The sequence below is a fragment of the Nelusetta ayraudi genome, unplaced genomic scaffold (assembly GCF_046127955.1).
Source record: "Nelusetta ayraudi isolate G7.1 ecotype Tasmania unplaced genomic scaffold, CSIRO-AGI_Nayr_v1 ptg000168l, whole genome shotgun sequence".
Lineage (NCBI taxonomy): Eukaryota > Metazoa > Chordata > Actinopteri > Tetraodontiformes > Monacanthidae > Nelusetta > Nelusetta ayraudi.
Window position 1 is genome coordinate 2,160,962 of NW_027466218.1, and position 14,385 is coordinate 2,175,346.

At 45.2% G+C, this 14,385-nt stretch overlaps 3 protein-coding genes across 31 annotated transcripts in view; 2 read left to right on the forward strand and 1 right to left on the reverse strand.

Moving 5' to 3' along the window:
* Positions 1-7,374, forward strand: part of cast (calpastatin) — a 29,330-nt gene extending 21,956 nt beyond the window's left edge. For 21 of the 28 annotated variants that reach the window (XM_076014441.1, XM_076014431.1, XM_076014447.1 and 18 more), the window contains 22 exons: positions 47-163; positions 434-511; positions 609-713; positions 804-920; positions 1,009-1,116; positions 1,652-1,756; positions 1,880-1,975; positions 2,091-2,207; positions 2,331-2,552; positions 2,677-2,739; positions 3,120-3,224; positions 3,329-3,445; positions 3,782-3,898; positions 3,990-4,094; positions 4,185-4,292; positions 4,385-4,477; positions 4,632-4,676; positions 4,817-4,945; positions 5,125-5,211; positions 5,421-5,450; positions 6,037-6,144; positions 6,297-7,374. In XM_076014441.1, coding sequence (XP_075870556.1) covers positions 47-163; positions 434-511; positions 609-713; positions 804-920; positions 1,009-1,116; positions 1,652-1,756; positions 1,880-1,975; positions 2,091-2,207; positions 2,331-2,552; positions 2,677-2,739; positions 3,120-3,224; positions 3,329-3,445; positions 3,782-3,898; positions 3,990-4,094; positions 4,185-4,292; positions 4,385-4,477; positions 4,632-4,676; positions 4,817-4,945; positions 5,125-5,211; positions 5,421-5,450; positions 6,037-6,129 — 2,157 coding nt within the window. In that variant the 3' untranslated portion in view covers positions 6,130-6,144; positions 6,297-7,374. The remainder of the gene's footprint in view (positions 1-46; positions 164-433; positions 512-608; positions 714-803; positions 921-1,008; positions 1,117-1,651; positions 1,757-1,879; positions 1,976-2,090; positions 2,208-2,330; positions 2,553-2,676; positions 2,740-3,119; positions 3,225-3,328; positions 3,446-3,781; positions 3,899-3,989; positions 4,095-4,184; positions 4,293-4,384; positions 4,478-4,631; positions 4,677-4,816; positions 4,946-5,124; positions 5,212-5,420; positions 5,451-6,036; positions 6,145-6,296) is intronic. The other 7 variants (XM_076014435.1, XM_076014434.1, XM_076014432.1 and 4 more) reach the window with 7 other exon arrangements.
* Positions 522-14,385, forward strand: part of wdr1 (WD repeat domain 1) — a 73,401-nt gene continuing 59,537 nt past the window's right edge. The window contains exon 1 of the mRNA XM_076014466.1: positions 522-525. The gene's annotated coding sequence lies outside the window, so the exon portion shown is untranslated. The remainder of the gene's footprint in view (positions 526-14,385) is intronic.
* Positions 7,634-10,264, reverse strand: cd8a (CD8a molecule). Of its 2 annotated transcripts, XM_076014479.1 has the most exons (7): positions 10,227-10,264; positions 10,037-10,106; positions 9,572-9,901; positions 9,400-9,489; positions 9,193-9,306; positions 8,841-8,880; positions 7,634-8,360 (listed from the first exon to the last, which is right to left on the reverse strand). In XM_076014479.1, the coding sequence occupies exons 1-7, from the start codon at positions 10,248-10,250 to the stop codon at positions 8,330-8,332; spliced, it is 699 nt and encodes a 232-aa protein (XP_075870594.1). In that variant the 5' UTR covers positions 10,251-10,264; the 3' UTR covers positions 7,634-8,329. The 2 variants fall into 2 exon arrangements, with proteins under 2 accessions (XP_075870594.1, XP_075870595.1); XM_076014480.1 differs by lacking the exon at positions 10,227-10,264 and having other exon boundaries at positions 9,193-9,315; positions 10,037-10,203.

Genomic DNA, 14,385 nt, shown 5'->3' on the forward strand with positions numbered 1-14,385 from the left:
GCAGATTGGGAGTTAACAGTATATGTTGTTGTTCTTGTTGTTGCAGAAGCCTGAAAGCCCCGCTGTTGTTCCCCCCGTGGCTGTGTGTCCCGCCCCGCCTGCGATGAAAAAAGCCTCAGCAGGTTTCTCTCTGCAGGCCGGACTTTCTCCTTCTGCCTCCAAGGTCCAACATGTGCTGAAGGCTCCTCACATATTTAGTTGTACCACCATAGTCCCAGTGATTGTCACATCCCAAAGAATGCAAAATTTGTAAGCGAGCTGGTGCTCTGTGGTACCTCTAACGTCAAAAACAAGAAAGACTAAGAGGGCATCAGTGCCCTTTGTGACATCACAAGGGGCGCGCTCCCAGAACTGGCACCTGCATTTTGTGTTGACACAGTTCTAAACGTCTGTCCAACGGGCTCTAACGTTCTCCCTGATTTGCGGCCCGCAGGAGGCGGGAGCTGTGTGTCCTCCTGCCGACAAAAAGGCCAAACTGGAGGAAGCGGCCGGCAAGCCCAGCACCGCCGGGGTAACCTCACTGTCCTGTCTCTGCAAAAGCAACACGTCATAGAGGCGCTGCAGATTCGTAACCATGCAGTGCAATCTCCTGTCGCTCACCCACTCAGAGATCCGCCGTGCCCACGGACGCTCTCAGCGCTCTCGGCAGCCTGTTGCCAACAAGCGCACCAAAACCCGAACTTCCCGAAGTACGACCCAAGGACATTGTCACGGTAGGAGCACTCGCTGCTGAGTCCGTGGTATTTGTTCTGCCTTGGCCAAAACCTCTGAGCTCTTATCTCCGCTTATTTCTCTGCTGGTAGGAGGACAAGCATAAGAAGGAGAAGGGCGTGCTGGTTGGAGAGGATGAAAACACCATCCCTCCCGAGTACAGGTTCGACAAGGATGCACTGATGAAGCTTCCTGCTCCCAAACCTGAGGTGAGATCACCAGGACTCTTGACAAATCAGAAGCAAGTGTCTTCTCTTCCTCTTCCTCTTCTTCATCACCCTCCTCCTCCTCCTGCAGCCCACCTTGGGGCCAGGTGAGGCCCTGGACTTCCTGTCTGGAGATTTCCTGACCTCCTCAACAGCTCCTGCCGTCCAGGCTCCTGTTGCTTCTGCCTCCGTTGCACAGGTCCGAGCCCTCACTCTGACATTGTGTTTTTGCTTTTTACTGCACATTCATCAGTTGTCACATTGGTCTAAATTTTAGGTCTAGTTTGTAGCCGGATTTGATAAATTGCAGCCAGCGGTTAAGGCATATTTGCATTCCTGTAATTTTAAGCTTGGCTTAGCAGTAATTCAGCCATGTTTAAAATGAAATATTGATAGTCATAATAATAATAATAAATAAATATCCACAAGACAGTTCAGTGCCATTTGCTGTTGAGCTTGTGGTCACATCCTCTTGTATTCATGGACACTAGTGTAAAATGACTCTATGAGTCAGTACAGCTTAAGCCTGTGATGAGGCATGATGGAGAGAAAGTAAATTCTTTTATCTGCCAGTGGTTTATTTATTTATTTATTTCATTTATCTTTAACTTGCACAAAGCAATCTGTGTGTAAACACATTTCATTCTCAGACGCAAACTCCTGGTTGTTTCACTGCGCTGCAACAAGTCCATATTTTGCTGACATAATAATACTTTTTTTCCCCACTCTGCAAGCAGAAAGTTGAGTCCAGTCTAGTGCCTCCTGTGGCTGTGTGTCGTGCTCCCCCTCCTGTTCAAGCCAAAGCAGACCAACCTGACTCCAAGCCAAAGCCGAGCGGGGTGAGACTCAGACATTTACAGGATACTGACCCAGGTTTCCCAGATAACGTGTTTTAAAAAAAATGTCCGATCGAGTCCACTGGAGATCGTAAACTTGTGCGTGTTCTCCGCTTGCCTCCGCAGCCCGACCCCACGTCTCTGGATGTTCTCAGCAGCATGTTGCCAACAGACGCACCAAAACCCAGACTTCCTGAAGTACGAGTCGAGGACATTGTCTCGGTAGGAATGCTGGCTGGCTCTCAGTTGCTTGGAAAAAAAAGCAGCTTTCGTTCCTCCTTCTCGCAAGAAAACATGCAGCAGTCGCTGAAGCTCCTCTTTATTTCTCTGCTGGTAGGAGGACAAGCATAAGAAGGAGAAGGGCGTGCTGGTAGGAGAGGATGAAAACACCATCCCTCCTGAGTACAGGTTGAGCAAGGAGGAGCTGATGAAGCTTCCTGCTCCCAAGCCTGAGGTGAGCTCATGCTGGAGCTACTGAAGCTGTTAGAGTTGAACGTCAGAAGCACATGTGCATGATTTTGATCTGCTGTCTGTCTGTGTCTTCCTCCTCCTCCTCCTCCTCCTCCTCCTCCCACAGCCCACACTGGACACCGTTGAAGCTCTGGATATCCTGTCCGGAGACTTGCTGTCCTCCTCAACGGCTCCTGTCGCCCAGGCTCCAGTTGTCACCCCCTCTAATTCCCAGATTAAAGTGGAGGACCTGTCGGCTGTGGACGTTCTCTCCGGAGACTTGATGTCTTCAACCAAAGCTGCTAAAGTTCAGGCTCCTCTTCCTCCCGCTGCCAAGAAGACACCAGAGGTAGCGTTCTCACTGTGTGTGTGTGTGTGTGTGTGTGTGTGTGTGTCCTTGTGTTCCACACCATCCTGAGGAGGTATATCAATACACACAAACACACACCTACTCTGTCTGTGTCTTTCTGCAGAAAGCGGTTTGTCCTCCTCCGCAGCCTCTCCACGCTGGACTTGTTCCTGGAGAATCGCGGCAGGTAAGTGGAATAAAAAGACAGCAGAGGAATTTCCTCAAATCATAACCTCAAACCTCAAAATTTTAATCTAAAAAGAAAAAAAGAAATTGATCAATTAAGTGCAATTACGAATAATAATAACTATTATTGTAATGTATGTATATCTTTCAATGTCTTTCACCTCTGCTTCCGTTTTCTATACTTATTTTTTAGCTACTAGAATTTTTAATTTTCCCGCGGACGCTTTCTTAAAGCATCAATAAAGTTCCACCTAATCGAATCTAATCTAATCAGTAGAAGTCCCCACTCTTTCTTTTTCTTTTTGTTGCTTACGTTCTCAAAAAAGAAGAACCAGTGTTTAAAGAGACACTGACTGGTTGTCTTGCGCTTCCTGCCACCAGGGTGGCTCCATGTCTCTGGATGCTCTGAACGCCCTCGGCGGCATGTTGCCAACAGATGCACCAAAACCCGAGCTGCCAGAGCTCCGACCCGAGGACATTGTCTCGGTGAGCAGCCGTGCCACGTCAGATCCCTGGCCTTTGTTTCAAGCTTTTCTCCGAACGGAAGACCCATTAAGACACGATGCCGATGTTCACTCTCTCACTCTCAGGAGGAGAAGCAGAAGAAGGAGAAGGGCGTGCTGGTAGGAGAGGATGAAAACACCATCCCTCCAGAGTACAGGTTCAACGAGGAGGATCTGAGGAAGCTTCCCGCTCCAAAGCCTGAGGTGAGGATGTTGCTGAGTCAGGACACGGAAGCCTCACCGACATCACCAAAGGCCGGTGCTCTCGCTCCACGCTGAGCGACGTGACGGGAGCGCAAAACTCTGTTTGGTTCCATTTAGTTTAGTTGCATTTCTAGTGAGTCGGTAGATGGAAATAACAAGCAGCAGCTTCACTCACAGTATGTCGAGGCGTCTCAGTCACATTTTAGAACCCATTTTGGCCCACCAGTCAAAAAGTTGTCCCACCCCTGGTCTAGAAGGTCTGATAGAGAAACTGAGATCCCTCTCTTCCTCCTCCTCCTCCTCCTCCTCTTCCCTCTCCACCTCCTGCTCCTGCAGCCCCCCATTGATACCGGTGGAGCTCTGGACTTCCTGTCTGGAGACTTAATGACCTCCTCGACGGCCGCTGCTGTCCAGGCTCCTGTCGTCAGCGCCTCTGCTCCTCCTCCGGCGCAGGTACGCACCGGGTCTGACGCTGACCTCTAGGTCGCACCGTGATACAATGAGTCGTGTTCACACCCACAGCGCTGCATCGCGTCTCTCTCAGTCCTCTGCAGACGCTGCCCTGGATGCGCTCGCCGGAGAGTTTGTTTCCAGCTCCTCTGCCCCTGCAGTGAAGTCCGCTTGTGGCCCGGCTCAAACAACTCCTTCGGTAACTGGAGGGGAAAACAGCAGTCATTTAAACCTCTGACGTCCTTTGAAAGATTTTATTTATTTGTGCCGTTTCTCCGTTCTCACGCAGCCTGCAGGCGGAGCCGACTCGGCCATGGATGCTCTGTCAGCCACGCTGATGGACATTGCACCAACACCACACCCCGAACCTGTGTTTCCCACCAAAGACGTCGTCAAGGTAGCAGACTCGATGGGCGCCGGCAGGTGACGCGGGTGTGTCTCCAGGTTTGTGGCGGGGAGGAGATAAAAGCTTCCGCTTGGACTTTGCAGGAGAAGACGATTGTGGAAGAGCGGCTGATCAAGATGGGAGAGAGAGACGACACGCTGCCACCAGAGCATCAACCCACCGAGGAAGACCTGAAGGTAACATAGAGGTGTTTTTTCCCTTTTAGATGGTTGAAGGTTCATATTTAAAGCAATCACAAAAGGAGAAACCCCTGACTCCTTCCCCTCTTTGGTCCTGACTTCTGCTGGCTGGCATGATGTTTTATTTATCTTCCTCTTTTTGACATCACAGAAAATGGCAGAATTCAAGGAACAAGCAGCCACAAAACCTAAGGAGGTAAAAAAAAAACAACACATACACATGTATGTACATGTGTATATGTATGTTTACATATGTATCCATTAGCATAGATAGTTTTATACACATACATAGATAAAGGAAATATTGAAAGTGACCACAGTGTTGTCTCTCTGTAGAAGACCCTGGACGATAAAACAGCCTTGGACTTTTTGTCCAGTGGATTTGAAACAAAGCCTGCATCCATCCCGACTGATGCGGCCACAGCAAAGCTGGAACCTCCTGTGCCGGACTCAAACCCACTGAAGGTACAATCAAAAGAAAGAAAGAAAGAAAGAAACAAGCCACCATTTTTATCCTAATGAATCTGTTTATAATTAATTTAATCGATTTGAAATTCTAAACAAAAAAAGAGAAATCCTTTTTATTTCAGCTGTTAGTCAAATAACTAATTGTATTGAATTGAATTTCTATTATTCTCAATCAGCCAATGGCTGGTCCGGTCCTGGAGTCACTGGCAGACTCGCTGGTTCCAGCCGCTATGGAGGCTAAAACTCAGACAGACAAAGCCAAGGTAACGGGAGTAAATCGATTTTCTTCAGTTTTCAGAAATGACTGGGAAGGGAACAAAAGATAAGAGTCTTAAAAAGAAACCAACTGGCGGGGGAAAAAAATGGCACAATGATTTGGCCCTCTTACATTACCACTCACTGTGTTAGGGGTCACCCTCACACAGAAACTTTGGGTTTGTTGAGCCTAACCCAAGTGTCAACTCTGTTCCAGGGCAAGAGCAAGTCAAAGTCCAGGTCTAAAGTAAGCAAAGTACCTGCTGCATGACGGCCTGCGTTCAGTTTGATCGTAAATTAATCTGGTTAAAAAAATGATCTTACAAAAATAGTATCATAGGAGAACGTCTCACAATAAAAGCATGGTAAAATAACCAGCCTGATGTTGCATGTGATGCATGGTGCTGTTGCCGCTTCAGAGGCCCAGTGTGTGCGATTTAGCGCCATCTAGTGGAAAGATTTCACACTGTAAACTATTTTAACATCGACGCCTTCTCCATTTCAGTCCATTTTGTTGTCAGGCGGGTTGCTGAATGCAGCTGCCAGCTGACAGGAGAGCTGCTATTTATGCAAAAGCAATAAAACCATTTTTTAATAGCATGACATTTTTATTTTAGTTATAACTCAATCCCATTTTTTTTATGATTCCATTTCATGCCAGCGGTTCCTTTTGACGCTTCGCTGACGGGGCCTTTGCACGATCAACCGCGTCCACCTTTTACGTTTCCTCTCCTCTCCTCCTCTGCAGACTTCCTCTTCGTCACCTTGTCTTTCTTTCTGTCTTTCTTCCTCCCTCTGTTTTGCATTTCAAACAAAGTAACCCTCTCTTTCAGAAGCCGCAGCCGGAGGAACCGCCCACTGCAGTCCTGCAGTCGGCTTCGCTCCGCTCTGACGTGGTGCCCACGACCCAGGCTGGCAAGAGATAAGAGCAGCCGGCGCAGGTGAGGGGCCGAGCTCTGAGCTCCAGCCTGACACGAAGAAAACACGTCTGTAGCTGTCACTAAATACGCCACTGTGTGTGTGTGTGTGTGTGTGTGTGTGTGTGTGTGTGTGTGTGTGTGTGTGTGTGTGTGTGTGTGCGCGTGCTTTGCAGGTTGCTTGCACAGCTGGCGAGGGAGCAGCTCTCTGGATGATTCTACTATTTTTTTCTAAATTGAATTGCCAAGAATGTAAACTGGATAAAAGACGAAGCCACAACACTCACTCGGTGCGCACCTTTCCCACTCGACAACACAGAGTCTTTTTTGACTTCTTTTTTTTTTCACTTAAAAAAATGGGGCGAATATAGAGAGGACTTTATAAATAAAAATAAAAAAAAAGGGAGGTGATGGAAGAGATGATAGGCAGCAAGAAGCGGAGGAGAAAGTGAGAAGAATGACAGAGTAGAGAGTCAATGTGTGTGTGTGTGCTGCATGAGGTGCGGGGGATGGGGGATGGAGGTGTGTGTCGCTCCTCAGGGCGCCGCGTGTGCGTCGTCTCCGCCTACGGTTTATGTGTTTGCTAACCAGCGTCGCCGCACCACTTTGACCACCCGGGTGGTGCGGCGACGCTGGCCAGGTGACCGTCAGCTGGGCTGCGTGGGTTCGTGTCATCGGGATGTTTGTGCAATCATGATGCAAAATAAAGGTTTGAAAAAATAAATAAGTAAAAAGTCAAAGCTTTCCCTCATGGTCAGAGGCCATAAAGACACTAGTGTACAGCTTAGTTTGCTTGTGTTGTCATGCCTAATGTGTAATTGTCATGACAAGTGGTGGATAAAAGGATGTTTCTGCGCTTAATCCTGCATTCAAGAGCTTCTTCAAGTGCCTTCCCCCCCCACCCCCACCCCCTTCTCTGTGCGGAAGTACTCGTAGAAAGGGTCTGTTTGAATTTGGCTGTGCAGAAGAAAAACAAGTGCTGATCTCCACCAGTGCACCGTGGTGGTGGCAGTGGTGGTGTTTTGTAAAGTGCCTTTCTTTGTATACTGTAGAAAAAAAACGAGAGATATTTTGTTTGGTCAATATAAAACAACACTGTATGATTTAGAAAGTACTTTCATTTGTAAAGCCAAACATCCGCATCCTCCAAGTTTCTCTCAACTGTCATGTCCAAGGTTTATGTGTGGGTGTGAGATGAAAGATATTTTCAATATGGGAATACTAATGAAATAAAATACAAATACTAAATCTTAATGTTGTCCCCATTTTTTTTTCTGTATAAATGCCAAATTAATTAGAATTGAAAATGATGTAAAGAGAATTTCCTCTCCTAATTGTGTTTTCAATCACCACGCAAACACAGCAGCCCACTTCCTCCATACTCGAGTCACTTGGAACGAAACCACTTCGATGCAATTTAGTGAGCAATGCTTTGTGTCTCTGACTACTAAAACGAATTTAAATTTAAATGGCACGGATGAAAAACAAGAAATATAATTTAAGACGAGCGTAATTGACTGCATCTGTGCGTTTAGCACTGTACCTTTATTTGGATGAAAGTTTTGAAATTCCAGCATTTCAGAGATATTTCTTTTTTATTTAGTTCAAAACCAGAAAACCAGTGCAACAAGAAATGTTTCAGCGTATTTGTAATATTCAGGGGAAATGTGTATTTTAATGATGTAAGAGACATTATTTTACCTGGGAAGGAAACTCAACATCTTGGGAAAATACTTTCAGAACTAAACGACCACATTTCTGTTATTTAAAGAGAAAAGAAACAGAAACAAGCATCAAAGTCCCTAAATTTAAAACTTAATTGTATAGATAAAAAAAAAGTCTGTACAAACGCAAACTTAATTATATACAACTTTGCAGGTCGTCCAAATGTACATGCATTAGAAAACTGGATTCTAATATTCTCAGAGCGTCAGTTCAAACTGAATATGATACTGAGGAAACATCAGAGGCCTCAGAAATGCAGCAAAGCAAAAACTATGCGTTAAAAATGTAAAAGCAGATCAAAGCATCTTGTTTTGAATATTTCAAAGGTGCTGTAAGTATAAAAAATTTTTTTTTTTTTTTTTTGCAAAAAATTAGCTCTAAATTCCATGAGCCTGAATGTTTCTTTTAAGAAGATAAAACTGTCTGCAGCATCTCATCGTGGCAGTCAAACGGCAGCATTTGGATTTAAAAAGTGTACTGGTCTTCATTTGGTTCCACCAGGCATCGTCCGAGGTCTAGAGTGCATTTTTTTTTTTTTTTAAAAGAGAAAGAAAATCCCAATATTAGTCGCTGATTTAAATTCATTTTTTTTTAAAGAAAGAAAGAAAGAAAGGAAAAAACCAAGAGGCATCGTCAAAAAATATATATATTATTTTGAAACAAATAATAATTCGACATTTTTAGTTTGCTATTGCTCTACAAAAGCCTTTATCTTGAAAATTATTTTTCAGAAAGGGTTAGTACAGGACTAAATTGACAAAATATTTCATATTTATTACAAAACTAAAAAAGAAAAATAATCAAGTCCCTTTGCAGTGTTAAACAATGTACATATAATTGTAATCTTCTTTTAAAAAGCATAGAACAGAAGCGTATCAAAAAGCAATAAAAACTACACAAAGTAAAGTTAGAAATTATGACATAGAACATTGTGCGATAAAATTAAGAAATATAAGTTATTGTTGTCAATTATAAAACGATTTACGAGTACTCACTTTCTTTTGTGATGATGGGGGCATCTTCTCGTCCTTATTTCTGCAACCGAACAGGAAGCGTTAAAGACGTACAACACAGTCAAACGCACGCACACACGCACACAAACGTGTGTGTTCTTTGTTAGACATTTGCGATTACTTTACGTTGTCTTCCGTTCAGTTTCCATTCTTTGACCTGAATTCACTTCCAACTAGTGGAGATAAATGAGACCAAAATTTCCCCCCTTGAGAGAAATGCGTTCTGGTCTGACAGTGCTCATTTACAAGAACATCACACACACACACACACACACACACACACACACGCCTCTCTGTCCAACAGAGGTCCACTGGTAGAAGAATTGGGACCTACTGTTGCAGTAGAGGCTGGTGATGATGAGGAGGAGGAGAAGAAGGCCGCAGCTGCCGGCCAGCGGGCCCAGGATCAACGGCGCACAGTCCAGCGACAGGCCCATAGCGGGTTTCCCTGCAAAGCCTGAGCAAGTTCACCACCGGTTGACAGCAAATATCTTTAATCGACTTTTGCTTAATCCAAAGCGAGCAGTTTTCGAATGTCTACCTTTTGTGTCACACACGCACTCAGCTGCCGTCGTGCACGCAGTTTGTGTGGTAGCGGCAGCCACGGTGGGCTGTGGCGTCGCAATTGTTTCTAAATGGAGAACACAGATGTGATTTAAACAGGGTCTGAAAAGCACCTTTCGGCGACCTGATTCAATCCGGGGAGAGCTCACCTCCGACCAGTCGTGTCACTTTGCCAAATATCAGCGCAGGGCCTTTGTAGATGGCGCAGCTGTACTGGCCGCTGTCCTTTTTCTTGTTGAACGACTTCAGTATCAAAATGTCTTTCTTGATATTGGAGTGATCGAACTCTGATGTGGGCCTCCAATCAGTTGTTTTGGCATTGCGGTTTAGGTCGAAAGCAGCGATGAATTCCATCCCTGCGTTGTCCAATGCTCGGAACCAGATGGTGCTGAGACTAATGGACCCTGGTGGCTGACACTTGATTTCGACTGGCATTCCCTCCTTCACGGTGAAATGTTCTTCAGCTCCCCAGGTTACTTCTGAAAGACATGAATATCAGGGAGGAGAAGCCATCTCACTCACCACCAAAAGACAGTCCAGAGGCCCAGAGAGGAGTTCAAAACCACACCCGAGCTCGCCATCACAATTACCAGCAGCGTTCTCAGCGGACTTACGTTGACAGAATATCAGAACCGCCAGCAGTTGAGTCATTCTCAGGTCCATTTTTTGATGTTTTTTCTTCCTCTTTTTTTAAAAAAAAAAACAAAAAACCAGACAGACATCAACAGCTACTAAAAGTGTCTCTGTGGCGCCAGCTGAAGTCTGCCTGGAGATGATTTGTCGTGATATCAAACCACGCCCCACCTGTAACCTTCTTCTCTGCTGCATCAAATGAGATCATTGCAAGCAGAGCTTTGCACGGGCCAACTGCAGCAGCAGCAGCAGCAGCAAGAGGAGGAGGCTGGTGGGCTACAAGGCATTTGAAGTGGAGCCCACCCATCTGACACACACACACACACACACACACACACACACACACACACACACACACACACACACACACACACACACACACACCTCAATTTGAAGCAGAGTATTACCACAACCCAGTATGTACTGACACACTAACACAACGCGTGAGGTGTTGAGGTGGATGATGGGTCTCAACTTTTGCCTCCATCCTGCAAATGTTCACCTCGAGTGGACGTCAATGAATGTAAAATAAAGTACCCAATGTAGCCAATACAAAGTGGCAATGACGTAAGAAGTAAAAAACAATCAAAAATGAAATTAAATCAAAAAGTGAAAGTGCCTTTTTCTGTCCGTGGTGTAACGGTTGTAAAAGGATGTGGCCTTATATGCTGCTGCTGAGTAGTTGTTGTTTTTTTTTAATTAAGCTGTTTTTGTGATTTCATCTGCCTGAATGTTTCATTGTTTAATGTGCAGCAGTGTGGTACAGCGGCCATAAGCAGGAAGTCACTCAAAAACCTGCTTTTCTCTTGCTAACCCAACCTACACGAAAGCCTGATTTTAGTTTTAGTGCTGCGTTCTTCAACGGTTACCATGTAAATGTGGCCGTTTTTCACCGGACTAAAAAAAAAAAAAAAGGGAAATCACTCAAGCGATAAAATGCAGCAACTTCTTAAATTGTAAATGTGTAATTAGTGTAGTTACGTGTGTCGTTCAACATACCTGATAAACAAGTGCTTTCTGCGAGGCTAACCTCGGGCGTCAAGAGCCTGGTGGCAACTCCAACCACTAGATGGCAGTAGGACGGAGGAGGCAAATCAGGTCATTGTTGGACGTCTTAACCTCAGATTCACCATTCACACACACACACACACACACACACACACACACACACACACACACAAAAAATAAATAAATAAACAAATAAAACTTCATTACAGTGACGTGTCTGTGGTCGCACCCTGACTGGAGAAAGCATTGGTGATCGAGGCAGGTTTGAACTTTGCCAACTGAGAGAACAACACTGTAGGAAGACGGTGTCGATGAGACGCTGGCGATTATGGGCGTAACTGGGTGACAGACAGCTCTCAGAGGAGAAGTTCAGTGTCTAACAAACTGTCAGTCAAGCGCAGAAATAGAAATCAGGGAGAAAGGGAACAGAAACAAGGACCTGAGGTGTAAAGCTGAGGGTGGCTAACAGGAGGGAAACACCACAGCACTATAAAAAAATAAAATAAAAATAAAAATAATGAATTGGTGTTAAAAAAGTACAAGTCTCTGATGCAAAAGCTAATCCATAAAATCCAAAATCCCACCAGGGAAGAAAAGCCACAAGGAAACAATGAGAGCAAAGAGTGGTGTCTCGTTAGTGACTGTGATGAGAAGCAGGCTGTGACTGCTGGCTGGAGTTGACGCGTGGCAGTGGCAGGTGTACTGATGACTGAGGCGAGGCAAGTGCGAGCAGGAGAGGCCCGGAAACCGAAGGGCGCCACCTCTAACCGGTCAGCATCGGAGGACACTGGACCAAATCAGCGAAATCAGAAAACCCCAGCATGGAAGCAAGATATGCAACCAATGGAATACAGTCTGCAACAAACAATTGAACCGATTCGCAGCCTCAGTGTGGGCAGTTTTATCAGAACTAACAAGCAACGATTCATCCCCAATTCAAAAGAGTTTTATTTCCGGGTTTGATTCGGTCCAAAGTCGTGAAAAAAAAACCTTTTTAGTTCAACGAGTCGCAGCGACTATTGCCCTTGAGCATCGGAGTCTGTGACAGCTCATCTGACACTCGAGGGGAAGTGAAACTTCCTCCAGATCGAATCGAGAGAGCTTTCGACGCAGATGGCGCAACCCCGAGCGAGCGCCTCTTATTTCCTGCTCATTGATGGAAAGTCGCTCGAGTGATGGGCAACAGATGACGTTTGGCTGTCTGGTGGGCGATTTACTTGTTCCACGGGTGGGAGGAAAGAAAATTCTGTGACAATAATAGAAAAAAAAACAACACATAAACCAACAAGCAGCAGGGGCTGCGTCGTCCTGGGCCTCGGGGGCTTCTTCTCATTGCAGTGCTGACGCTAATCTTTAGTGATGCGTCCAAACCACTCGGCCGTTCCTCTGGAGTGAAATGGTGAGACGAAGCGAAGGGGATTCTGTTGATGTTTGGAGTCGGAGGGGAGACCCAGTCAGTCGGAGGTCCTCAACCTTTCCACAGAACCCAGAGACACCAGGATGAGTCACTCTCAATAACACCTGGCTGGGCTTCCCTGTCTTAGTCACCGAGGTGAGGGTGGGTGGGTGGGGGGGGGTCTCCAACCTGAAACTGCGTGTGTGTGTGTGTGTGTGTGTGTGTGTGTGTGTGTGTGTGTGGTGTCTGTGTGTGAGAACAAGAGGTCCTGGTCCTACAGAGTCTCGCTCGCTGCCTCATGATCGAAGGCCAGTCAGTGGGGACATTTTTCAAACTTTCCATCAGCGCCAGTGAGAATCAGCGACGCCGGCGGCAACTCGCAGTCCGGCAAACTTCCCGACAGCGTGCGCGAGTGAGCACACTGAGCAAAGTCGACGCGTCCGACAACAAGTCGGCGAGGCCAGCGGCGGCAGACGGAGTGAGTAGAAGCTCGCGCGAAGGACGTCGAAGACGCCCGAATGCAAATATTCAATTTTTAACCATTGCATATATTTGCCGAGAAACACTGTTGGCAATATTTTAAGGGAAAATATGATCAGATTTGATCTAATTGTTGTTGAGTGTGTTTGTTTGTTTGTTTGTTTTGCTGTATTGGAAAAATCAGAAACAGAATTGCTGAAGTCCTGTACAAATACTTGGAAAATGTATTTTCTATGTGTGAAAATAAAGTCAAACAACTTCCATAATATATTGATGTTATTCTGGCAGTTTTAATGTCCAAGTGCACAAACACACACTCACACACACACACACACACACATATGGTATTTCTGGCAGACACTCATGTACAGTGACATTTGATTATTGCACTTACTGTTTGTTACTGTTGTTACTGTTTTGTTCTTACTGTAAAAAAAAAATAAAATTAGTATCACAAAATACTCTGACTGCAGGATTTTTTTGCCACACATTATTGTTATTTAAACAGTATGTTGTTGTTTTTTTGTTCAATAAATTAGAATTTTACTGAAGGTGGGAACAGCTCAAAATGATGTTTTCTCACAACTAAAATTGAATGTATTTGTTCTATGTAAAATCTGCAAACATGACAGACTTTGTATCATGTTTTCAACTGACACCCTAATCAGGGGAGAAGGAATTAAACCTGGTGCACGCGTGAAGCGTCTGCGTCATCGTGACAGCTTCCATGATTCTGTTGTGAAAGGCTTCCTGGGATCGTTTTCAAAGCCGATTCCTGACCCCCGCGTTGACGATTCAGATTCAATTCTGCAACCAACCCCTTGACTTGCGTTACATTTTCAGCATTATGAACTCATAGCATAGCAATGACCTGGGCTCACATTTGAAGACGCTCTAATATTTTCCAGTCAGTGGTCAAACCGTGCAGCATGGCAGGTGATGTTGTGGGCTGTTTTCAGGATCCAGTGCCACTTGTTGCCTTGTGAAGTGTGTCTTGATTGCGTGCAAAGCAAACGACATGAGGCAAAATGGATCCTCCTGCGCTCAACTTCCTGCCAAACTACAGCTGCAAATGCTCTACACACAGCAGACATTTTTTTTTATACCCTCTTTAAAACAGACACTCTCCATTTAATGTACATTTGTGGAGTAGTTTTCTCTTGTTTGGACTTTCTTTCTCTTTTTTTTTATTTTTTTTATAGCTTTAAATATCACAACCGACCTTGTACACTTGCAACAATAGTTTGACCACAGGGCTTCAGTGTGAACTGGGAGGGTAAATACTAGACTGCTGACTGCTTATGAACTGGAAACAAACAAAACAACAACTCTGGATACATATGAACAGTCATCATGGAAATACACCTTGTCAAACAATGAAACAGCTCCAGCAGGAATCCATCCTGAAGTTCTTGCTGTGAGCTTTTGTTTTTTTCCATTTAAGAT